The sequence below is a fragment of the Sinocyclocheilus grahami genome, unplaced genomic scaffold (assembly GCF_001515645.1).
Source record: "Sinocyclocheilus grahami isolate Dianchi unplaced genomic scaffold, SAMN03320097.WGS_v1.1 scaffold87.1, whole genome shotgun sequence".
Lineage (NCBI taxonomy): Eukaryota > Metazoa > Chordata > Actinopteri > Cypriniformes > Cyprinidae > Sinocyclocheilus > Sinocyclocheilus grahami.
This window is the reverse complement of record NW_015505266.1, coordinates 768,847-796,693: the sequence shown is the minus strand read 5'-3', so window position 1 is coordinate 796,693 and position 27,847 is coordinate 768,847. Positions and strand designations below refer to the sequence as shown.

The window sequence follows — 27,847 nt, the reverse complement described above, 5'->3', positions numbered from 1 at the left end:
GATTTTTTTTTCTTGTCAGCTACAGTTAGTATACATCATAGTAGTATTTGTTATACTTTTCTTTAAATTTCTGCTAACATTAATTACAAAAATGTATCCTATTCAGAAAGTATGAATTTCATCACTCTATTGCAGTATTGAGAATATCTATTCATTTATTTATTTAAAAATAAAATATATTTAGCAAGAAAATTAAGCCTATTTTAGAACCTTTTCATTTTTTCATATATATAGCATTTGTGATTTTTTTTGACCATTTAATACATTTTATCCACTTTTTTTGCATTTAAAAACTAATCAGTTATATTTAGCAAGAATATAAGGCCTATTTTAGGACCATTATTTATTCATTTTTATATTTGTGATGTTTTATGACAATTTAGCATGATTGATCCTTTTTTTTACATGTAAAAACAAATAGGTTTTATTTAGCAAGACAATTAAGCCTATGTTACAATATTTTTTACACCCATTTCTCAATCTTTTCCACCCTAATTTTCATTAAAGTTAGACTTTATAGTTAAACTAACTTACTGAAAATTCTAAAATAATGCAGATTTTCTTTTCTCTATTTTTTTTAGTTGTCAGCAGCAATTAGTATGCATCATAGTAGTATTTGTTATATAAGATTTTATTGTCGCATTAAATTTATGCATATTTTTTTGTGCATAAATTTTTTTTGTGCCTCGTCCAGACAGGATAAATTTGATTACTCCATTACAGTATTGAGAATAAAACTATTGTTTTTCGTAAATTTTTTTCTTTTCTTTCGGTTTTTTTTTTTGTGTGAAATTTTGGTGACGTATTCTTCGTAAGATTCATTTGAACCCTCTAAGCACCAAAGTCGCAAAATTGCGACAAGACGTCATACTTAATAAAATAGACTGTAGTTCCTAATATGGTGTAATATCTCATTTGTATTCCCTACCACTAGATGACAGACATGTAGTACTTCGATTCTAGACCAAAATTACGTCACGTTCCTATTCAAAGTGTTCGAGGAAATAGCAGAGCAAGTGAGCTATCGTGTCATTGATGCGGAAGCAGTTCAGCTCATAGTGTGCGAGTAAATTGTGAGATTTTTGAGAGAAAATCGCCAAATGGCTAATAAAAAGTTGTACTGTGAGGATGTGTTGCAAATGTTATTCGCCGATTCTGACTCTGAAGGGGAATATTTGCCTTTTGGAAATGACGATCGGTCGTCTAATAATTGCGCTTCTTTGCAGCGCAATGGTGCCGCCGTGCAGGCGAATGTGTTCACGAAGCACAAACAAGTGATCATTTCGACCCTTTGCCCTACGGGGATGGGGGTGGCAGCGGTGGACGTGGTCGTTGTGTCCATAGGTGAGCTGTTGCTAGAGGTAGAGGCAGCAGGGGTAGGAGAAATAGGGCTGGAAGTAGCACTAGCTCTTTGGATCCAGTCAGAGCGGCTCTGGATCCAGTGCACCAAAGAGGTGGGAGTGGCCGCGGTACACTGTGCAGTCAGTGTGGGGTAGGTCTGTGCGCTGTGCCATGCAAAGAGAGGTACCATACTCTCAAGAACTATAAACTGTGTCACCTAGATACCTGCTTGGGCAGATAACTGGTCAACTGATCAAAAAAATTGGCACATGCATTTTACTATGGCACAGTAATATAGTAATAATTTACTACTTTCTCCTGTTTTACTGTTGATTTCCTCTTTTCCTGATCATTTGGAATGAGGATAAAAAGACCAAAAAACATGCAAATAAGTTCAAACATCCATTCAATATCTATTATTTCCTGAATATTATGAAATTCAAGATGGCCGCCCCTAATGACGTCATAATATGCAAATTAGACGAGTATATTTACACCCCACATAAACTTTCGGTCATGCCCAACGTTTTTCTAATTTACAGTAGATCTCTATCTTTAAGCCCTTTCAAGCCACAAGCTTTTGAAATTTTGATGTCAAAATCCAGCATTTTTCCAAAAATCCCTGGCGCCTAAAAGGTTAACAGTAAAATCTGCAGTGGTAGACTTTGTAACTTTATTACTTTATAAACTTTAATTTTGCAGAAACCAAGGCAAGGGAAGTTTAGCTGCATCAGCAAAGGCTTCTCCGAGTGGCCGTGATCTTCCTGACATGTGGCGAAAGAACCATCATGCTCCAATTTCCAAGCGCTAGTTACTATTGCTAGCAGCGTATTAAATTCTCCATTGGGAATGTGAGGCTAAAAATAAGGAAGCATCTCATCATGTAAACAGTGGGATATTGTAGCCTTGATAGTCGTTCCTGGCGTCTTGTTTATTGTGATCGTCACACGGCTGCTGCGTTTTCTTGTGGAATAAGGCCGAAGCACGAAGGTTTGTCCTGGAGTGGCTGTTGAAGGCTGAGGATTCCTCCCTCGAGCTTCATTTCCGGGCCTGTTATAGAAGTCACATTTCCAGCGGCATTGTCCGCCGTGTGTTTGGGTTCACAGAAGAGGCTATTGGCACATGCATTCATGCGTGTGATCGCTAACCGTCCCGCTCGCCTTACGTCATGGATAGCGTGGCTCATGTTACAGCTTAAGTGTCCCCCTTTTATCCGGCCCGATGTGTGCCGATGGGGAAGAGAAATGGTTTTAACCTGCAGCGCCCCTTCGGCGGGCCCCTCGTCTCTCTGGTGTGGCCCTTGGCCCTTATGTAAACTCCCTAACGGCCCTGCTCTAGTGTCTCACAAGCTGCTGGCCCAGATCTTTTGAGAGCTTTTGGAAAGATGACCTTTTGGTTTTAACCAAAGAAGCTTCGCAGAATGAATCGACCTTCAGATATGCGGTTATAAAACCGTCCTGGATGCCGATTGGCCAGTGTTGTTTTAGTATCATTGAGATGCTATTACAGTTTTGAATTTTTATTCAAAAGTCTTCTATTTAAATTTTAGTAATTTTGTTGTGTTTTTGTCATTTTTATATTTTGAATGTCTATGTAGTTTTTATTTATTTTGAGTTTTAGTGCTAGTTATTTTAGTACATATCAAATTAAGCTAAATGAAAGCAAGAAATGTTTGCTTGGCAGCTAGATGAAATTTATTTATTTTTAATTTCAAGAAACTTTCAGTAATCCTGCATTTGATTTAATACAACAATAGTTATGCTAGAATCTATTTCTTCTTAATCTATATCTATCAGACCAGTGTTAATATTATTGTTATATATGTTTATTATTGCGTTTCTAATGAATTAGTTTTTGTTTAGATTATATATTTTAATATAGTTTTACTTTTTATGTATTTTTTAACTAAACCACCTTTTTAATTTAGCCTTTTTCCCCCTAAGTTTTCATTGAGATTTAGTTCAGTTTTCTAGAGTTTTCTCATTAGAGTTTTCTTTGGTTTAGATATTTTTATTTGGCGTTAGTTTTTCTTTGGGTTAGTTACTTTTTCATGTATGTTTTTTAATGGTAAAAAGATTCTGTTTGTTGTGGTAAAAATCTAACTATTTTGTTTATTAATTATTTTATTGTCCCATATTTGAGAATTTATTTATTTGTTTGTTTGTTTACTATTTTTTTTACAGCATGACAGAAAAAAAACTATACTCATAAAATTTTCGAAATGTTTACACAAATTTTAGTGTTGACTCTGATGGTTAAGTTTAAAAAAAAAAAATTTTTTTTTATTTGTTTTGTAATTTATTTATTTTGTATTTATTTATTTATTGAGTTCTCATTTTTATTGTGTGTTAGATTTAGATTTTAGTTTTCATTATTTTAGGCCTGCCAAAATAATGCACTAAATGTTTCAATTAAAAATTCGAGAAATGTTATAAAAAGTCTAAATAAAACTAAATAAGTAAATAAATAAATACATTAAAATAATACTAATTAACGTGATTTAGTGGCACAGTTTAAAAAAAAAATGTATATATAGTATATACAGTGGGTACGGAAAGTATTCAGACCCCCTTAAATTGTTCACTCTTTGTTATATTGCAGCCATTTGCTAAAATCATTTAAGTTAATTTTTTTTCCTCATTAATCTACACACAGCACCCCATATTGACAGAAAAACACAGAATTGTTGACATTTTTGCAGATTTATTAAAAAAGAAAAACTGAAATATCACATGGCCCTAAGTATTCAGACCCTTTGCTGTGACAAACTAAAACAAATAATTTTTCGTCATTTTTATTTTTGTTTTATTTTGTATTTTAGTGTAGTTTCAGCCGTTTTTACCAGTTGTTTTCTGTTATTTTATTTTGTTTAAGAAAATATTTAAGTTTTTTTAGCACAGGGACTAGTGGACATTTTTAATGACAGTCTTTGTCCTTAATATTTTCTTAATGCAGTCACAATTTTATAAGAATAATAAGGCATTTGTTTCTGCTGTTTTGTGAATATATTGCACCTCTAGCACGAGGCCTCTCAAACTTGATTTTAAAAATGTGCCGTGGTCTATTTTCTGCAGTTCGGTAGCGTCGGTTGACCCTCACGGCTGCGTTCAGGTGCCGTTTCGTTGTTGTGCACGTCAGTCGGTGTGTGTTTGAATGCAGAGCTGTTACTTTGACACTCGTCTGCGCTCTGGTTGATGGGTTTGCATGATAAGCGGCAGCGTTGAGTTTCAGACACGCTGCCTGTTGTTTATCTCTAGATCTTTCTAGATCCTCATGCACTAGTTCTCACTTGCTTTCCTCGACTCTGCAGCTGTTGGTGTAATATTGGACTTGTTGATCTGTATATACTGCAGATCTGATATTTCTCGTACAGTTTCGGTATTCTCTGTCTTTTTCAGCTCTTATGTGGAGTTTGTCTTTATTTCGTAAGCATCGCAAGCCCCCCGTGTTGATTCCCAGAGCACTTCGCAAACAGGCAGCAACCTAAAACCTGACGTCACTGCAGTGACACTAATAAATCAGGCTCCTAAATGACGGCTGGGTGTCCGCTTTCAGTCGGGCTGAGGCAGGACGTGTCCTAAACGCCGTACGGGGGAAGAGCAGGTTTGCTCGGAGAGGAAAAGGGGAAGTTTGTGGAGTGTGTGAACAGATGGGCGCGTGAGGTCTCATACGATCACACAAACAAGTGGCGTATCTGTTTACAGCCGACCTTGGGAATGTTGACCAACACAATAAAATGTAACCTTGTCCTCATTCAGATCTGAGTGCTGCGCAGCAATAGAGATCGACTTGGTGCGTTGTGGCATAATGGGAATTCGCGGGGATATAATTCATTTATTTTTTTAACAATTTGGCTATAGTTTTATTACTTTTTATAGTTTTTGTAGGGATGCACCGATACCACTTTTTCCAGTACTCGCCCGATACCGATACTTTTATTTTTGGTACTTGCCGATACCGAGTACCGATACCAATATTTTTATTGCATTTGTACATTTTTTAAATATTGGGTACAGAAACCAAAAGAGTATGTATAATGTTAGTTGGTTAACTTCATTTATCAAATAGATACAGTCAAACCAAAATTTATTCTGACACCTTCAACATTTCTCACATTATCACAGTTTATTCGCTATAGTTTAGAAAATGGTAATAAAATATGACAAGAACTCAGAGTTAAACTGTGTCAGAACAAATTCAGCTTGATAATGCTAGATAACTTTGATAGAAAGGTAATGGATTCCAATCAACCAAAAATTGGTGTTAGTATGACAGTATTTACACAACTATCAATACTTAGTTGTTCAAGTTTTTGTTACTTTCACTGTTCATTTTTTTGCTCTGTGGTACATCATCTTTAATTTAATAGCATTAGAGCTGCTCCATTGCAGCGGCTTAGTACTGTAATCATGCGCTTTGCTGTAATAATGCAGGGAACAACTCGTTATAAATCTCCTAACTGTGATATTTTCAGAAATAGAAGTCGTGTCTTTTCATCTGAAACGTGCTGCAATTTATTTTCCAAAGCCTCTTATATAATGCAGAAACACTCAGGCAAGCAAAACACGCGTAACGCGTGCAGGTATTTGTACTGATGCAGAATGAGAGGGACAAGCACAGTACAGCCTAGCGCATTTCACACAGGCTGCTAAATTCACTTTCGCCAGAAAGTCGTGTATGCCTAAGGTTGAAAATAAATTATGTTTATAGTGAAATGCCTCTATAACTGGTCTTATTTTTACGATTTAGTTTTAATCCAAATGATGCGTGTGCTCAGTGAGTGAACATCAAACATCACACAACAGAAGTGCGTGCGCTCTCTCGCGTTAAGTAACTTGTGCATTGTTTTACTTACTTGTTTTTGACATATCCGACCGAACTACAAGCTTTCCAGTGATGTCTGTGAGGAAGGTATATTCACTCGACAAGCTCGCGCATCTGCGCCGCCGCACGCTCAATCCACTCAGCGTGCTTTGTTTATCAGCTCGTGCACATCAGCTATACAGGCATTAATACATATACTTCATATACATCCTTAATCTCTAATAACTCCATTCTGCTGTCTGTTGTTTTGTTGTCGGTGTTTCTTTTTCTGAATATGGCACTTATCACATGCTGTGTGGTATCGGCGTTTGGTATCGGGGCATTTTAACAAGTATGAGTACGAGTACAAGAGCTCAATATCGGGCCCGATACCGATACCAGTATCGGTATCGGTGCATCCCTAGTTTTTTTGTGTAAAATACTATTGTTTGTTGTTTAAATATTACAATTTATTTTCGTGTCCCACAGTTTTGCATGCATTTTAAGTTACTAGGTGGCATTTTCATGTTTTTTTTCTTCATGTTTTTTCTTTTTTAAATTCAATTCTGTTTAAGGTTCATTGCTAGAAAATAACAACAGTGGTTTAAATTTTTTAAACATTTCACAAATTGAGTAACAGGGTTGCATTTATGTGAAGCTCACATAAAATAAAGACATTTTAGAACTAATATTAATATTTTTAATGACTTTTTTTCGAATTAAAACTAGTAGGCCTATACATTAAAAGGAGTAGGCCTACATCTATTTTGTCAAAAAAAAAAATGTATTATAATATTTGTATCCCAGATTGGGAAACAGGCTTGCAAAAGCTGTAAATCTCACATAAAAATCTCAGAAAATAAAACCACCTCGGCACCTCCTTTTGTTGACTATTTATTAAAATAGAAAACACATTTTGAAGCGTTTCAGGCTTTAATTACCCTATTTGTGTAATATTTCATCAGATTTGTGTGTGAATATTTTCTGGCAGTCCTTGATTTTGGCACCAGATTGTTACAAGATATTATTTGTGTTTTCTGGTTATATTTTGATTTTCCCCTCCAGACTTTTCCTCAGAGGTAAACAGGCTGAAGTGCGTTTTTGTCTGGCAAATGCTCCGTGTTGCTGCATGCTGGGACGTGTTGCTATGGAGAGATGTTGCCGTTTTATGATGTTTGCTCAATTATCTTTAGGGAGCTGATGTAACAGTTTCTCGTGTGTGTGTGTGTGTGTGTGTGTGTGTGTCAGGATCTTGCAGGTCATAAGGGTGAAGGGTCTTCAGCTCTTCTCAGTGTTGCTTTTCTGACCTTTATGAGATCAATGATCTCTGTGTCAGTCAGGTTTATCTGTAGTCTACGTCAGTCGGCTATTTTAGGGAAATCAAGTTTGCACAATTGCTTAAGTGGTGATCTCACAGAACCTGCGAAGAACATATCCAGGCCATATTCTACCTCATAATCAAAAGAAAAGAATAAGGAAGTAGATCTGAAAGAATTAACGGACTGTTTTTAGGATTCTTACATTGGTAGGTTTGAGTTCTGTAAGAGTTCTGTTAGATACTGTAATGCAAAACCAATCGTATATTGTTCAAATCTTTTTTGTAATGGTATTATTAGTTGTATTGCCTTCAAGATTAATTTTAACTTTAAACAAATTTTAAAATCTCAATTGTTTAAAAAAAAAAATAGTTTTAGAGCTTTGTGAACTATTCTCATTACTGTAATTTGAAATAAATCATATATTATTCATATATTTTATATAATAGTGTTATTAGTTGTACTGCCTTTAATATATGTTAATTTGAACCTGAAGGATTGATTTATGCCAAATGAAATTATTTATTTATGCCTAATTAAAAATTTTTTTTTTGCTTTTGGAGTATAATAGCCAGAACAATTTTTTACATTTAATTTTAATATTAAATTAAAATGACTGTACTTTTAACTTTAAAAAAAAATCATTAAAATATTATATATATTTAAAAAAAAATAAAAAGTAAATATTTTTTACTTTTTATATATTTTTAATATTATGTACATATTTTTTTTTCTTTATGCAAAGTGTAATTTTTTGTGTGTGCTACAAGCATAAGATTTTTTAAAATTATTTTATTTTTTTTTCCCACGTGAAGGTTCTTTATGTAAAATGGGTTTGTTTTGTTTTTTAGTGTAACATGATCTGGAAATGTTCTTTGTGAGAATTACCCAAAACGTTTATTTTTATTTATTTTTAAAGGTTTATTTATGGCGTTTTATGCCTTTATTTTGATAGGACAGTATAGGTCGACAGGAAGTGAAGTGGGTGAGAGAGAGGGGGATGGGATCGGGAAAGGTCCGCGAGCCGGGACTCGAACTCGTGACACCCGAAACGCAATGGCGCTGTATGTCGGTGCGCTGCCCACGAGGTTATCGGCGTCGACCCAAAACGTTTCTTTATGCAAAGTGGTTTTGTTTTGCTTTTTTGTTTTGTGTTTTTTTTTGTTTTGTTTGTTTGTTTGTTTTTGTTTTGTTTGAGTGTAATATGACCTGGAAATGGTCTTTGTGAAATTCACCCAAAAAGGTTGCACTCCCTATTAATACTTCATATGAAGGAAGCACCTGAATCTCAATGAGCTTGAGTTTTGTTCTGTGAATTTCTCATATGTGCGTCCTCAACAGCAGCTGTGGTTTTATTTGGGTTTTATCCACATACCGTGATAAGATGAGGTAAAACTGCCATTTCAGGCTGCGATGTGAAAACCATTAACCCTGATAACTGCTGTCTGCACAAACGAGGAGGAAAAACAGAGTCCGTTGAGATCAGCCGAGCCTCAAAGACTTTGACACCTGCTCACACCACAAATCACATGCTCCCTTTGTCTCCTCGAGAAACACATTCGACAGAAAAGCTCTTTGTTTTCCTGCGTTGTCCTTTGAGTTGAGATTTGGCCTCTGAGAATTCGTCATAATCTCTAAATTGCACGTTCCAGCGTTCTTTTTAATGATTTAGTCTGGTAATGTCTTCGAATTTGTATTTTTGTACACTTCGGCGTTTCAGATGAATAGGCCACGGTGAATAATATTTTGTAATGATTTCCAGCGCGAAACCAGAGGAAACCCCCCACCCCTTGAAAAAGGCCTGGGAGATTTCTTTTGATGGTGAATCAATGGAGCTGCTCTGAAAGGATTTCTTGATGTTATCCATTAGCAGATGCTCTCTTGTCGCGAAGCGCTTTGCTAATGAATTCTCTCGGCCTCGGCTCAGCGTGTGCGGGTTTGGATTATGAATGAACTCAGAAAAGCTGCCTCGCGGAGACACGCTTTATGCATTATTCAGTGTTGATAATCTTTCATGCTCCTGTTAGGACGGCCCTCACGTGCCTTTTTACGCGCTCTTCCTTTATGCTAGGGCTGTCACCGTCGTCAAATTGTGGAGGGAGGTCAGCTGTCGTACAAATAATTGCGGCTTTTGCCATTTTTGTTCGTATCAAGTGCAGCTGAATACACATTTGTCTCATCACCAAGTCTTTTTTTCATAATGAATATCATGCAGAAATTTTAGAAAAAATATTAAGAGACAAATATTGATTGATAAGGCAGATGAGGTATATTATTTAGAATTTTTTTATTATAGAATTTTATAATGGAATTTTTATTATAATTTAAAGGGGTCATATGATGCTGCTAAAAAGAACATTATTTAGGTTAAACTGTTCTAGAACAGTGTTGTAAATACAACTTAAAAACCACTGATTTCTAGTCGTGTCCTCTTTTGGAAGACCAAACAAAGTAGTTTCGCTTTCACAACGAAGCACACAGTGTCTTCACGACATGGCGGCGGCAACAACAATACTACAGCGAGAATAAAAGTTACGCCTTCTTTCTTTGCGTGAACATTTGGGCGGCGTTATGCAAATCTTCCCACATTGTGACGTAGACATGTGGGGGCGTGTTAGAACGAGCCGTTTTAGGTAGGCGTGGTTGACTCTGAACTTTTATAAAGAATATCTCTTTGGATTTGAGACTTTAGTCTTTGCAACTTTACAGATCTTCTTTATGCACCAAGAGCTTGTAACACTCCAAAGAGAAAGGAAAAATTTAAATTGCATCATATGACCCCTTTAATTGTTTTTATTATAAATGTTTCATTTTTATTATAATTTATTATTCTTTTTGTGAATGATTCATTTTTATTACATTTTGCCATTCTTAACACAAAATTCAACAAAGCTATTATAAACAACAAACATTGCTTCGATAATGAAGATTATCTTATTAAGTTGTTAATAATTATTTATCTTTTTTTGTCAATTTCAGTGAATAATAATGGAATAAAAGACAGTGGCAGTTTTGCTAGACATTTTGGATATTTCAGACTTTTCTCTCTCTCTCTCTCTCTCTTTCTCTCTTCTTTTAGTTGTACTTTTGAAATCATAGGTTTGGCCCTATGAAATCAGTATAATTTTTTTTTCTAAAATTCAAATTTTTTTCCATTTACATTTTTTACAATAACTTTTAAAAATGTTCAAGTTTAATTACATTTTTTCCCCCATTTTTGACAGTTAAATTTTAGTAGTCACAAAGCTTATCTAATTAATTGAAATCATGAAATGTATACAATTGAACAACAATTGAAAGTTTAAATTTTTAGGAATTCCGTTTTATTTGACCAAATCCTGTGTTTTCTAATTGAATTTTTCTGGATTCCGTTTTAATGGTTTAATGCAATTTTAATCATCAAAATGCATGTCTAATCAACTGAATTCGTAAAACGTCAGCAATTTAGGAATATATTAAAAATTGTCAAATATAAGGGCCCTATGAAATGTTTTATTTGCAGTGAAACATCAACAATTTAATTAAAGGGATGGTTCACCCCAAAACGGAAATCATAATTTTTTTTATACGTCACTCCAAACCTGTATGAGATTTTCTTCTGTTGAACACAAAAGAAGATATTTTAAAGAATGTTGGTGACCAAATAGTTTACAGTAACCATAGTTTATTTTTTTCATACGCATTCTTCAAAATATCTTATTTTTTGTTCAACAGAAAAAAGAAACTCCTACAGGTTTGGAACAACGAGGGTTGATGACAGAGTTTTCATTTTTGGTTGAATCTTCCAAATGTAATCCAATGAAAAAGTAACAATTACTTTCCTAATACTATTCCTCTGTCTGTCATTGCAGTTTGCCCCAGCACGGATATCCGCAACAATGCGACCCACCTGCATGTTCTGGAGAACTGCACGGTGATCGAGGGCCACCTGAAGATCCTGCTTATGTTCAAGCCCAGACTGGAGGACTTCCGGGGCTTGAGCTTCCCGAAGCTGGTCATGATCACGGATTACCTGCTCCTCTTCCGCGTCTACGGCTTGCAGAGTCTGGGTGACCTCTTCCCAAACCTCACGGTCATCCGCGGCAACAACCTCTTCTTCAACTACGCCCTGGTCATGTTCGAAATGATCCAGCTGAAGGAAATCGGCCTCCACAGCCTGACCAATATCACGCGAGGAGCGGTACGCATCGAGAAGAACCCCAACCTCTGCTATTTGTCCACTCTCGACTGGTCCAAGATCTCCGACTCGGTGGAGGACAACTACATTGTGGCTAACAAAGATGACCGGGAGTGCGGAGACATTTGCCCGGGTACCATCACAGGGACGATAACCTGCAAACAGACCACCATCAACGGGAATTTCGGCGAGCGTTGCTGGAACCAGAACCATTGCCAAAGAAGTAAGTTGCGGTTGTTCTTCTTTCAGCGCTGCTGTTGAAGTTTCTAGAGTAATGGTCATCCTCACTTTTTATTTACGCCGTTGGCGTAACATCTTTTCAACTTTCTTGGGAAACAGTAGTAGGCCTATGTTTTTGATTAAAAGGAACCAAAAGTCTGCTGGGTAGGGATGTAACGATTCACTCAACTCACAATTTGATTCACGATTTTGATTTTTTTTAACAAAATGAGATTACATTATACATTATACATATATTATATATAATGTAATATATATTAGACATTATACAGTAAATGAGAAGGTGTCCTTTTATCAGGTTATTGCTGCACGTTTCTTTGTGAAATTGAAATATAACAAAACTAAATTTTAAAACAAACTCCAAATCAAACAAGTAAGTTACACAAATAAAAGGAATCTCTTCATATAAACAAACTAAAGGTGTGTTCACACCAGACGCGAATGTAATTATTGTGATTGGTGCAATTTTATTGCGTTTTTTTTATTTTGCTGTTAAGCTTTCTAGTAATACTTCATTGTCTTGAGACTAGATATTTTTGTAGCATCTCTAATTGTAAACGTAAGTAGTAGAAATGCTGTTGAACACTAAAGAAGATCCTATCAGTTGACGGTAGCCATTGACATCTATAGTATGGAAGAAAATACTATGGAAGTCAATGGCTACCGTCAACTGTTGATACTGTTGATATTGCGTTTTTTTTATTTCGCTGTTAAGCTTTCTAGTAATACTTCATTGTCTTCAGACTACATATTTTTGTAGCATCTCTAATTGTAAACGTAAGTAGCAGAAATGCTGTTGAACACAAAAGAAGATCCTAACAGTTGAGGGTAGCCATTGACTTCCATAGTATGGAAGAAAATACTATGGAAGTCAATGGCTGCCGTCAACTGTTGATACCAACATTCTTCAAAATGTTTTCTTTTGTGTTTAGCAGAATTGCTGTTGAACACAAAAGAAGATCCTCACAGTTGACGGTAGCCATTGACTTTTATAGTATGGAAGAAAATGCAATGGAAGTCAATGGCTACCGTCAACAGTTTGATACCATCATTCTTCAAAATATCTTCTTTTGTGTTTAGCAGAAATGCTGTTGAAAAAAAGAAGATCCTAACAGTTGACGGTAGCCATTGACTTACATAGTATTTTCTTCCATACTATGGAAGTCAACCAACCGTCAACTGTTTCATACAATCATTCTTCAAAGTGTCTTCTTTTGTGTTTAGCAGAAATGCTGTTGAACACAAAAGATGATCCTAAGTTGACGGTAGCCATTGACTTCCATAGTATGGAAGAAAATACTATGGAAGTCAATGGCTACCGTCAACTGTTTGATACCAAAATTCTTCAAAATATCTTATTTTGTGTTCAGCAGAAAATAAGAAACACATACAGGTTTGAAACAACTTGAGGGTAAGTAAATGATGATAGAATACATTTTTGGGTGAACTGTCACTTTAAAACTTCTGTATCTATTTGGCTACAATGCCTTTTTTGGTCAAAATGAAGGTTCCCTTTCAGCCATATCAGATTCAGAGCAGATATATATTGCATATTGTCTGAGAAATATGCAGGAGAACGTTTTTGTAGTAAACATGGGTCTGATTGATTTGCAAGTCAAAGCTGCCTACAATAGCTGAGATGAACAATGTGTGTATGTGAGTGAGACAGAGCTGGTGTTTGGCTGGAGGAAGCCACTCTGGTACATTACAGGACAGTCTGCCAATACAAATCTCGTCGGGCGGTTCAGCGTGTACAGCGCCTGCTCGCTATTCACCTCACACCCCGTTCAACCTGATTCAGCTCAAGTGCCTTGTTTACTTCCACCTTTTTTGGAGGGGAATGATATGGAAGCACTCAATGCATCTGTTCAGTTTATTTGCTGGTTTCCTTATAGGAATATTTCACCCAAAAATGAATATCCGGTGAAAATTTACTCACCAAAGATGTAGGTGAGCTTGTTTCTTCGTCAAGTTTGGAGAAATGTAGCATTACATCGCTCGGGTGCCGTCAGAAACAGCTGATTAAAAACATCACAATAATCCACAAGTAATCCACACCACTCCAGCCCATCAATTAATGTCTTGTGAAGCAAAAAGCTTTGTGTTTGTAAGAAACAAATCCATCATTAAGAAGTTTTAACTTTACAACCATCGCTTTTGGCAAAAATATGACTCCATAATCCATTAAATTATTTTCACCAGTGAAAAAGTCAATCGCCTGTTGTCCTCTCACATCAAAATCCACTAACATATTGGTTTAGAACAGTTTTCACTTGTAAACGGTGCTTGACCTGTGCAGATTTCTCCCCTGATTCAGACTAGATGACTTTTTCACTGGAGAAAGCAACATTATGGATAGAGAAGCAACAGATTAAAATTAAAAACTAACAAATTTGACGAAATTGTTTCTTACAAACACACAAAATTTCACTTCACAAGACATTAACTGATGGACTGGAGTGGTGTGGATTATTGTGATGTTTTTATCATCTGTTTGGACTCTCATTCTGACGGCACCCATTCACTCCATTGGTGAGCAAGTGATGTAATGTTACATTTTTCCAAATCTTTTCCCATGAAGAAACTCATCTAGCTACATCTCAGATGTCATTTTTGGGTGATCTATTCCTTTAAGACTGATGCTCAGATTACCTAGTGACCATTTGGTTTTGCAAGTATGTAGTTTGTACGATCCTTATGAGTCAAATCACAACTGCATTCGTATGGATGAGGTCAGGCTCTGCAATAAGACCAGCAGCGTCCGGCCCAAATAAAGTTCCACGTTGGTAAGCATACACACATGACTCAACCCACTTTATGTCATATGAGAGGTGAAAGTTTAGTCGGCTGTAATGTCAAAGCGAGACCTCATTTCTGGAGTGTGATGCAATGCTGCTGTATTTGGGCAGGCGCTGGGGTGAGCGAGTGTATAACCCTACAGCAAGATTCCAGATCCCGAAAGAAACAGGTGCTCTCCGCCGTGCCAGATCAACACAACCTGTGCGTGTTTGTTTGTTTAGCCTGACGTTCATGTTTTCTCGCTCCTCCAAGGAATTCTGTTTCTCCACAGCTAATAATAAGGGGAAATGGTTTGTGTTCCAGATGGAAGGTTTTTGACTTTCTTTTGCATTTAATTCCAGAAGGAACTTTCCTACATATTTTTATTTTATTTCTAGCCAACGTAAAAGCAAATTTAACCCTGTTTTAGGTGTGGCATGATTGCATCTCCTGATAACAATTAGCTACTCATGATATTTGGGTGATAAACAACAACATCAACCATAATAGTAGTAATAATAATAATGTAAGTAATATTGATGATAATGTTGTGGACCATATTTAAATATTTTTATTGTTGTTGTTATTAATAACAAAAAGATTATCATAATATTTTATAATAAATGACACAAAAATATTACACACATTTTTATTATGTAAAGCATTTATTTATTTATTTATTCATTACTTTGTTTTCATTATTATTATTTTTTAATTCTTCATAATATTCATAATTATATTATACATGTCATTCTACCTTTTATTTATTGACTTATTTTATTTATTTAATAATGATGATTGTTAATTATTACAGGGACTAATAATATTGTGGACTATATTTAAATGTTTTTTAGTAATAGTAGTAAACGTATATTAAAAAATATTTATGCTTGTAATGTTTTGCAATTCTAGTAATGTATTTGTGTATTTTATTTATGTTTATAGATTGTCATTCTAACTTGTGATATTCATTTCTTTTTTGTTTATTAATTAATTAATTAATTGTTGTTATTGTTATTAATAATATTAAAAGTTATTATTGCTTATTATTTATACAATGATTAATAATATATTGGACTATATTTAAATGTTTTATTAGTAGTAGTAGTGTATTATTTTAAAAGATGTTTTATTCTGTGCAATTTATTTATAATATTAATAAAATTCATATTTTCCATATTTGTATTAATGTGATTATACCATTTGTTTATTTATTTTACTTTTTCAGCTTTTGTTTTTGCTGATGTTATTCAGTCAGCACAGTCTATTAAGTGTTAGCTAAATAAAAGAAAATAGCAAAATAATTCCTTATTATAATTGAATTCTTTTTGCTAACTCTTATCCAGGTCTTGCCCACTTTTCACCCTTTAATCAATTCCTTATAGATATAACCAAGGAAATATAATTGCAAATTCTGTTTTTCGTTGCCTCGTGAATGCATAAAACGGTTTGTGTTGAATCATCAGTAAAAATGTCCAGCAAATGAATTAACGTGATTACTCTTGATTCATTCATGAATGCAGTGAGTGTTTTGTGTGTAAGCAGGCGTTCAGTGTCAGGAAGCGTTTAAAGTTGAGCCGGTGGATGCAGACGTGAGCTTGAGTGCAAAGATAAAATCTGTGCAGGTGCTTCTGTAAGCGGCGCTTTCCATTCTCAGCTCGACGAAAAAAACTCAACATGCTTGAAGTATAAAGCAAATGTTTAGTGTTTGCTTCATTTGTTGCCCGGGGAACGTTTATTTTATGTCATTTATTTGAATACTTTCAGATAAATATCTTGGTTCTTGTGTAGCAACGGCATTCAAATTCGTCCTCCTTTTTCTCCATAAAAATGTCACGAACGCAAACAGTGGAAGCGTGAGGCGGAGGGTCCGACAGAAGACCGTACAAGCAGGAGATGTGCTGTTCAGATAAGTCATATCTTCTCCTCTGGCACAGCGTGATCTGTTATTGTGAGCAACCGGGACGTTTTCAGGTCAAAGTTCAGCAGCTGCGTATATGCGCTTTTTTGTTGTCATAGTCATTTTGTTCTCCTGTGGGGACGTCAGAGCGTTGTGGACTTGAGGTCGGTTTTCATCTGGATCAGTCACTTTGAATGAACTTGACAAGAGTGACTTTTTTTGGTTTGCTAGTTTTTCATCTAAACTTACATTTACTGCTTAAATGTGCTTTAACATCGTGATAGTTGGGATTGAAACCGTTTGTTAAACGTAATATTAGAACAATAATAAACAGAAGCTAATAATATCATAAATCTTAGTTTGCTTTGAATTGTGGACACTTTTATTATTATTATTAGTAGTAGTAGTAGTAGTATTTTATTTTATTATTAGTTATTATTTTATAATTATTACAGTTATTTTATATAATATATTAATATATAAATTATATAAATGAAATTATTATTAATTTGTCAAAATGTTATTATGAATAATAATAAACACTACTATTAATAATAAATGCTGCATTTAATAATGAACCATTTAAAGTAAAAAATTATGTAAACTTATTATTATTTTCTTGTTTTTACTAGTAGTATATTTTGTTATACAATAACAATTTATTTTAAAATAATAACTGGGATCATTATTGTTATTAATATTAGTAGTAGTATTATATAATAACAATGTATTAGTAGTAATATTAAAATTGCACATGTCAAATAAGAATTGTAAACTCGTAAATTATAAAGTATAATAATACGTATTATTATTAAATATATAAAGAATTAATAATATAAATAATTTTTAATAGTAGTAGTGTCAATATATTTTATATATATTAAAAATACTTACATTTAAGCTTTGTTTTTGTTATATATATATATATATATATATGTATATATATATATATATATATAGTAATAATATAATAATTTCTTATTGTATTGTTATTATTTTTTATATATATATATATATATATATATATATATATATATAGTAATAATATAATAATTTCTTATTGTATTGTTATTATTTTTTATATTACATAAATAATAATATTGATGATGATGATGATGATGATGATGATTATTATTATTATTTTATCAACATGTTATTAGTTTTAGCTGTGTTTTGGTTTCTTAAAAAAGGAGGCGGAAAAAAATAGCCGTAAAAACAGAAGGAAAAATGCGGCACTCTACAAGCGCTGACGTCCAGTCATAAATCTCCGACACATTCGCCTCGGCAAAGATAACAGGGCTCAGAGAGTTCAAGGAAGCTGATGTTCTTGTTTTCGTGGTCCAGGTAAAAGATTCTGGAAGGCACTTGATATCGAATCTCCTGATCTTCAGTCTGACCTTGACTCAGAGACCCGTAACAGTTGTTTGTATGCTTCTTTAGTTTTTCCAGACGTTTCAGGCCAGATAGGCGACCCTGAAATCTGATTGAATTAGATTTAAAATTATTTTCAAGGACACTTTGCGGTCAAACTCTTGTTTTATCCATTTGAATTCATAACTGTGCTGAAGTGTCACATGATGCCTGCGGACAGGTGGACGCTTTAGCTTCCGTCTGCTGTTAGGCGAAACGGTTTTCCGAGTATCAGCACCTCGGAAGTGCCGGAGGGTAAGTGTGCTTTTCCTAACCATCTAAGAGTGGGTCATTCACTTCCCACCTCGGAGTAAAGAGGCCCTTAGCAAGACAGATAAGGAGGCGTGAGGATTCTCTTTCCCCCACTTTACTGCTCTTTTCCCCACTGTATCCGACACTCGTTTCACAGTGGAATAGCTGGGGATCGTCTGCACAGCTTGAGCAAGCCACAGCTTTTTTTCATTGTAGTGCTTCTCAGAATTTTGAAGAAAAAATCTCCAGGCTCCTCTTCTGACAGAATGGAAGTCTCTTGTAGCACTTGATTTGATTTTCTTTAGCAAGCGAACTCGATGGTTGCTTTCAGTCAGAGAGCCTTATATCAAGGCCCAGATGAAATCTTGTTTTTGTTGCTCCATTTTTGTGCTTAAATGAGTTTAAACGCAGCAAAACCGAGCTGTGAGTACAGCTTTCTTATTGGAATTGTCAAATTAGCCTAAATATTTAACACACGAATGGATGAGGCAAAGAATTTGCTGAATTTTTTACAATTTAACCTACATCTCAAATTCTCCATCTCTTTGTTTTCTAATTAAATGTAACATTTCTTTTGAAGTTTTGAAAGCATGTGGTAAGAGTTGAAAGTACCGCGTTTTTGTTAGGGTCATCAAATTAGCATAAATTAGCCTAGAGCAAACAAAGACATAATCAGATCGTTTGTATTCCAATTCAGTGTAACATTTCTTTTCCAATTTTAAAAGAACGTGGTAGCTTTCATTGTTGTCGTTGACATTGGCCTATTTGATTGTTCTTTTATTACCATGTTGTTGTTGTTTTTTTTTTATAACAATGCATTGCAATGTTGTTTTACTCAAATGTGTCGAAAGTTTAAGAAAGTTAGCCTAAGTAGTGAACACTGAAATATGACTCTTTCTGTCCAATGAGTTTAAACTTGGTAAAAGTTCTTAACCAGAGCTGTACTACGAATTTGTAGACTTTTCATGATTCCGAAGCGTTCTAATTCTTTTTTTCCGATTAAATTGTAAAACTTTTCAAATTAGCGACCTATTATTCATTCAATGTTAACTCTACTTTTTTAATTATACCCCAGTCTTAAGTTTTGTTCACACCAAAAGATGACAATAACAATAACTATATTTACATTATTATGACAAACGTAATGTTTATTGTGCATTTTTGTTTTCTGCTGCTTTAAATTTGTGAGCTGCTTAGAACAACTATATTTACACCAAAATCCACACCAACGTGTGATCACGAATAATGTCATATTTATTATGCAGTTTGTCGTATAAAAAAAAAAAAACGTTTTTATCAGCTTTCCTTATATCTGAAATGACTTTCCTTTCAGATGACGTCATCAGGCCCTAATTTTTTAGCTCCGCCCCCAACTTCCTATCGTATACCTTTCGCAATGAGTTACATCAAGTCCCGCCTTTTGCCCTTTTTGTCATTGCTGCATTTTTGTTGAGTATTGTTTCGCTTCTATTGAAACACATTGACCATTTTCTCATTAAAATGATTAACACCAACCTATTATTTACTCATTTAAAACTTAACAGCTTTTGTGAACTCTCAAGCATCAGATGTGAGTACTAAAAAGTTATATTTATTAAATAATAATATAAATCATAAACAAACAATATTGAGTGTGTTTATGTATTTTTATGAAGAATGTGTTTCCTAAAAAGTTACATTTATTAAATAATATAATTAATATTGAGAAATATTTATCAAAATAAAATCATAGAAAACTTAAAATCATAACACGATACATTTTAAATGACAAAAAATGTCCTAAAAACAATTGTAAGGGAAGGTGCTACTGGCATAAATTCTAACTTAAAAACGATTGCAATTTGAAAGAGCCAACAAAATGATTTTAATATAGTGTATGATGATATTAACATAGCATATTATATAAATATTTTTTTTTTTTCTACGAGTCTACAATCATTGCATTACAACAATAAAACAAATATAAACATTTATGCATTGTATTTTTACGTATACATTTTTTAATGTATTAATATTTTGATTAGAGACGAACCAGTGGTTTGCGAAATCGCCGACAAATGCCCGAAATCTGAGGCAAATCAGTGCTCGTTCACGCGAGTGACGATCACGCAGTGTGAATTATCATAGACGCCGTCTTTCAAAGAATCGCCGATGCGTCGCAGATGCCTGTGAAATATTTGGCATGCTAAATTTCTGGAGCTGTCGGCAATTCAAAATCCTGCTGTGTGAAATGAGTTCTGACTGAAATACACATCGCCGATGACCTACAGCCAATGAGAGAGCAAGATGCAGGGAAGTTCGGGGAGGACTTTTTTGTGTTTTTTAAATTTTTATTATTATTATTATTATTATTAAGCAATTAGACATGTACAAACAACGTGGCAATATCAGTACATTTTTGCATTAGAAATTAGAATATACAGAACAGGTGCATGAAGAAATATATATATATATATACAATAAAAATAAATATACATAAAAGGGGGCTAGGTTTTTTTCCTGTAAATCATATTGTTCTATAAAGGACAAAAGATTTATTGCATTTTTATTTTTCATCACTTTGAGGGCTTTTGTAGACAAGCTCATTATAAAATGCACAAAACGTTTGTTTCACTTTCAAATAATTAGATTTTTCCCAGCAGAAGTAGGCTATGTTACGAAGTCAACTTTGTTATTGTTTGTTCGTGGAGGACTTATTATAGACCACAATATCAGCGTGATCTTGCGTTATTTCCTTATCACTTCCCGCGTGCGTTTGGTTATGAAACGTAGTTTGCGGACTGCGATTCCTCCTATTGTAAAGTCATGCAGTGTGTAACCTCCTGTCGTCGATCTATCGTGCAATGTGAACACAGCAGCAACTGAATGCTTCCCCAGATAGTCGTGCAGTGTGAAAACAACGATGATCCGATGATTTTGAAAATCATGCAGTGTGAACTCGGCATTAGGAAGTGCAGATTGTGTTGGATTAGCTGTTTCGGAAGAATCACATTAGCAGCTGTACTTCCTCCGTGATTGTGTGTGAGCGCGACTGCAGTCGACTGCGACTACGCCGACTTCCATTCATTAGCTGATCAGGAAGCCCTGAGGGAGATGGAGGAGCTTGTGTCCTTGCCGTTATCAATGGCAGCGTGTCTACGCCCCACATTTGCATCGTGCCACTGACACGCTGTTCTCACAGCCCGTCCGCTCTCGTTTAGCGCTCGCACGTTCCGCGGGGACAGTTTCAGAAACTAGGTCCTTCTGGCACACATGTAAACATGGGAAATATCCAAGGGAACGTATTTGCATGTGGCTAATGACAGTTAAATGCAAACAAATCTCAGCTCATTATTGGGTTGGGTGGTATGATAAAAATCTTATACAGCAGAGTTTTTACTGTATATCGCAATATAGATGTTTAGTTTTTTCATATGCATTTTAATAATACAGTTGGGGTGGAAATATTTAATTTATTTATTTTATTCTCACCCAGGCTGCATTTGTTTAATCAAAAATACTGTTAAAAACAGTAATACTGTGAGTTAATTTGAAATTAAAATCTTTTGTAACATTATAATTCTATATTATTTTACCATATTATCTTTAATTATTACTGATATATGACTTAACATTATAAATGTCACTTTAATGCATCCTTGCTGAATAGAAGCATTCAATTCTTTAAAAAGAACTCGGTTTTGCATATTAATTTAGCACAGTTTTAATGCAACATTGATTTATTATTGTACAATGCATTTCTTTCATGAAATGTATTTATTTGTTTATTTATTTTTGTTGGTACAAAAAAAGTTGTTTAATATCTAAGAATCGGATTATTTCCAACTCTCTTGGCCCCTTGAGTGCAGTATAGGTCAAAAATATTTGTAGCACTATTTTTGGCCTTTTGCATACTAATTATATAAGTTGGTATGTAATATGTATAGTTCAAATTATTTAAAATTGATATCACATTGGTTTATAATGTAAAACATTGTAATGTTTATAAAAGATAAATGGTTTATTTATATATATATATATATATTGATATACAATTAATATTCTAGCTAATAATATGTCAGTAATATTTAATAATAGTAATATCATTTATTTTTTTTTATTTGATTTTGCATATTAACTAAATAGATTTAGACAACGCATTGCCTTTTATTTATTTATTTATTATTTTAGTTTTTTTATTTATTTACTAATAATTATAATATACTAGGGCTGCACGATTATGACAAAAATCATAATTGTCGATTATTCCCTTGAAATTGTAATTGCGATTATTAATTACGATTATCACAATTTAAATCGAATGATGTTTATACCATTGTTTGATGCAACTGCATGCCGTATTTTTATATGAAAATAAACAAGCTGAAAACACTCTAACTGAAAAACCTTTAGTGCTTTTCTATAGTATTAAGCCTCAAATGTCAAATATACATCGAATTGGTTTCTTTTTTAAATTATAAAAAAGTAAAAATATGAATGGCATTATAGTGTTTTACTAAAACTAAAACAATGGAAAAACCCTTAAGATAACATGTAGAAAGAAAAAAACGTATCTTAAGCGTGCAGAATAGCATAAGTGGACTTTGAACGATTAATTGCCACTTTGAACGATTATCTAAGGAAGTCGTGGCCTAATGGTTAGAGAGTCGGACTCATAACCCAAAGGTTGTGGGTTCGAGTCTCGTACCGGCAGGGATTGTAGGTGGGGGGAGTGAATGTACAGCACTCTCTCCCACCTGCAATACCACGACTGAGGTGCCCTTGAGCAAGGCACCGAACCCCCAACTGCTCCCCGGGCGCCGCAGCATAAATGGCTGCCCACTGCTCCGGGTGTGTGTTCACGGTTTGTGTGTGTTCACTGCTGTGTGTGTGCACTTTGGATGGGTAAATGCAGAGCACTAATTCCGAGTATGGGTCACCATACTTGGCCACACGTCACTTCACATCTAAATTTGTTCTTCAAGCAGTTTTTGACAAAAAAGATTTTATACATTTTATATGTTAATATTTTAAACTAAAATATACTGTTGATGAAAATTACCAAAATACCACTGCAAGATATTTATTAACAAAGTTGGAATATGTGTATCTAGAGTAGAATAGAATATAGAATAGAATAATTACATTATATATTTTATTACATAATATTATATTATAATATATGTTGGTAATATTTCATTATAAGTTTATAAATAAAGTATTAGCCACATATATTATTAATAAATCAGGCTTGTATTTGTATATAAACATTATTTTGTCTTTAATTGCAAGAGTTTGTAAGACCCATCGTGAGCAGCGTAACCTATTTCCGCAATATGCTATATCTTTGCATATTATATAATATACTAGGGCTGCACGATTATGACAAAAATCATAATTGTCGATTATTCCCTTGAAATTGTAATTGCGATTATTAATTACGATTATCACAATTTAAATCGAATGATGTTTATACCATTGTTTGATGCAACTGCATGCCGTATTTTTATATGAAAATAAACAAGCTGAAAACACTCTAACTGAAAAACCTTTAGTGCTTTTCTATAGTATTAAGCCTCAAATGTCAAATATACATCGAATTGGTTTCTTTTTTAAATGATAAAAAAGTAAAAATATGAATGGCATTATAGTGTTTTACTAAAACTAAAACAATGGAAAAACCCTTAAGATAACATGTAGAAAGAAAAAAACGTATCTTAAGCGTGCAGAATAGCATAAGTGGACTTTGAACGATTAATTGCCACTTTGAACGATTACGTAACTGTGGCATCCATAATTGTAATCGCGATTAGAAATTCGATTAATTGTGCAGCCCTATAATATACAATTTATATTTTAGCTAATTTTTATATTTTTGTCAATTATATTTAATAATAGTAAGTAATATAATTGAATTTGTTGTTGTTGTTTTTTGACGACGTATTAGTTGTATTAATAACTGAGAAGGGTCGAAGAAACGTGGTTGCTCCTGTTTTCAGAGCTGTGATGATAAGCGAGTGTCTGAAGGCATGTGTGTTCACGTGAAGAGAAACCGTTCCAAATCTACACTGACAGGGAATCCGGCATCTTTGTGAAGTTTACAGACAATTCTTGGAATTGTTTCCAATCTTTGTGAGGCGTCTCACACTTTCACAGCTATCAGAGTCTCAGGGGAGCCGTGGAAGTGACATGGAATAGCATAAGTGGACTTTGAACGATTAATTGCCACTTTGAACGATTACGTAACTGTGGCATCCATAATTGTAATCGCGATTAGAAATTCGATTAATTGTGCAGCCCTATAATATACAATTTATATTTTAGCTAATTTTTATATTTTTGTCAATTATATTTAATAATAGTAAGTAATATAATTTAATTTGTTGTTGTTGTTTTTTGACGACGTATTAGTTGTATTAATAACTGAGAAGGGTCGAAGAAACGTGGTTGCTCCTGTTTTCAGAGCTGTGATGATAAGCGAGTGTCTGAAGGCATGTGTTCACGTGAAGAGAAACCGTTCCAAATCTACACTGACAGGGAATCCGGCATCTTTGTGAAGTTTACAGACAATTCTTGGAATTGTTTCCAATCTTTGTGAGGCGTCTCACACTTTCACAGCTATCAGAGTCTCAGGGGAGCCGTGGAAGTGACATGGATGGACTGAATTGGAGATGGTTATTAGGTACAGTACATAATTAGCTGGTTTACCAAAATCTGTGCCAAAATGGGACTGTTGTCATCCACAAATGTTATTATATTTGGGCTAATTTGACTAATTTGAGCGACCAAAACAAAAGTATGTACATTTTACCATTTATAGTCTTTCCCTAAGAAGTCCTCACAGTTTTGTCCATTATGGATTTAAATCTGGATTTCAGCGTTTATTTTTCGCTAATGTCTGAGCAATGTTTTCCTAGTATTTTTGATCAATATTTATTAATAGTAAATGATAACAAAACATTTTATACAAATAAAATTAATGGCAATTAAATGCAGATGATAAACATCTCAAATATTGGCAGAGAAAAAATATATAGATAGTGAAAGAGAGGCCAAAAATATATTCTTTCACAATTTTGTCCCTAATTATCGCCACTGGCATCGGCCATTAAAAAGCCCAAATAGGCTCGACGGCTTTCCAAAAATAAGAATTGAAACAAAAAAAAGTCTTCTAATGAGCGTATTGGGGCGTTTGTAATTGTTAATGAGCATCAGCACGTGTGGACCAGAGAGCAAACTAAGTAGCCTGAAGCTTCCCGAAGGGAAGGGTTTAATGATTTGAGGAGAGGAGGAGGCATTGCATAACTTGTTTGTGAGCAAAACAAGCCCTCCCTCCTCGCGGGTGACGGAGAGGATTGTTTTCAACCCTCGAAAGTGTCACATAACCACCATTGCCCGTTTAGAATGCATCTTCCCCCATCAGACTAGTAGTCATTGGTGGACCAAACAAATGCGGTATCCCGGTCTAGCAGGGGTGTCTTGTTTGCTTGACAAACGATGTGGGATCGCTCTCGAACCGTTTGACTAACGAGTCAGCCGCTCCTCTTTCAAACCAATGACTCAATCAGTTATGAATTGTGTTGAAGTTATGGCCAAAGTTTGATCGACGCTCTGACAAAAGCAAAAGCATCAAACCATTTATAGAGGTCATGTGATCCGTCATAACTTACCTATTGTTTAACCCTGAGATCATTTACAAGGGCGTTTCCGTATTTGCCAAGGCCGTGGCTCTTGGGTTACCGGCGGTCGTCGCACCACATGAAGCAACGTGTTTGTACTCTAAGCCAGAAACATGTTGACACAGCCGGTACTGCGAATATATCGCTTGTCCATTCGTAATTAGGCAATGGTAAATTAATGCAACATGTTGCTGTCAGAGATTCCCCTCTAGCTTGTTTTTCCCAGGCTGTTGTTGTTGTTGTTTCCACTTTGCCGTACATCTGGACGCCTGGGGCCTCCATCATAAAACCCCACAGCTGGAGAGTGACGAATGGAAGAACCTAGAGCTCCGGCTTTGCCCGAACACTCATCCCCCCCAATGTTGGGCCACGGACAGTGGGTAGTTTTTGATTACGGGCCTTTGATCAAAGCGTGAGGCTTCCCCGAGAGTACCAACCAGCTGTGGGCGCTCCCACACCGAGCACTGACTCAGCTCAGAAGGTTTGGGGTCGAAGGATCTGAGCTGAGCAGTCGCCGCAAACTTTCCAGCGTTCTGCTCCCCGAAACAATGACAGACTCTTGTGATTTCTAGCTGTACCCGTAGCTGTGTCGGCTGCATTTGTGTGACGCCTAAAAAACGAGGCCAAACTCATTAAGAATTTGTACAACCTCCTAAGTTTGAAGAGTTTGTTTGTCGCGTTCACATTTAAACCGAATCGCGAACCGCTTTGAGAAAGCTCAAACTCTTGAGCTTTATTCTGTTTGGACCTAAAATTGTGTTTACAAAGAACGTAATATGTGGACCCCACCCAAAAAATAAAATACTGTCACTATTTATGTACTTTCGGTATCATATATTTGTCATATTTCAAAGTGGTTTTATTATGAAAATGAATCTAACAGCCAAAGCACAGCAAGATAATAAAACAATCAGCAATAAGATAATAGTAAATAATAACATAATTATATGTAAACAAAGTTAATATCAATTAATGATATGTATTCAATTCAATGTTATATTCAAATAATAAACATCTCAAATTCTGGCAAAGAATAAAACTATATATATGCCAAAAATGTCTCTATGAAATACTTTTTTTGTGTTCTAATTATATGCATTTGTATATAATAATATATAGATAATATATACTGTAATTTATTTAAAATTTGAATGGCAAAAAATATAAAACAGTGTAATTTTATATAAAAAAATTATATATATCATTACATTTATTTGCCAGTATTTGAGTGATATTTAATAGTATTTTGGTCAATAATATTTATAAACTTTAGATATTGGCAAAAATTTTTATCATATATATGAAAAAAAAAAATTCGTAAAAGTTGTTCCAAATTGGTTGCGAAAAGCTTAAAGAATCCTTTGAGAAGTCAAACTCTTAATTTGTAGCTTTATTCTTTTCAAGAAGCACCTAAAATTTTGCGTTTGTGAGTAAAGTCATAAGCTAACCGCACGTAGCTTACCCATGCTTAGGGCTGCAAGATAAATCGAAATGGAATCGAAATCGCTATTCGACAGAAGCTGCGATTGTCATGCGTATCTTTCAGTGAAGCATGGTTCTGTGATCAGCAGTAAATCTCCATCCAAAGGCCAGAGGGCGCGCTCGCGCTGAAACTTCAACTACGCCTCGCAGAAGAAACCCAGAAAATGCCTATTTAACTGCTTTTAGAAGATTTAACTGAATTTTATTGATTCAACGTGACTAATAAACACACGATTATGACAATATATGGTTTATCCGAGTTATACTTTATTTTAATGAAAATTATAATAATATTTATAATGCAATGCCTTTATCACTGCTTAGAATACTGTGAAATATGTTGCGTGCCTTATTCTGTGTAAGACGCCACATCATCTCACAGAAGGATTTATTTCAAACACTCGACTGACGTTATGAAGTGAGTTTGGAGTAAAAATATGTTATTAAATGTGGTATTTTCACATGCTTTCAGATGGAGCAGCATTTACTT

General features: G+C 34.6%; 1 protein-coding gene across 1 annotated transcript in view; it reads left to right on the top strand.

Annotated features, from left to right (window-relative positions):
* Window positions 1-27,847, top strand: part of LOC107586934 (insulin receptor-like) — an 88,215-nt gene that overhangs the window by 15,662 nt on the left and 44,706 nt on the right. The window contains exon 2 of the mRNA XM_016274498.1: window positions 11,312-11,860. Within this exon, the coding sequence (XP_016129984.1) occupies window positions 11,312-11,860 (549 nt within the window). The remainder of the gene's footprint in view (window positions 1-11,311; window positions 11,861-27,847) is intronic.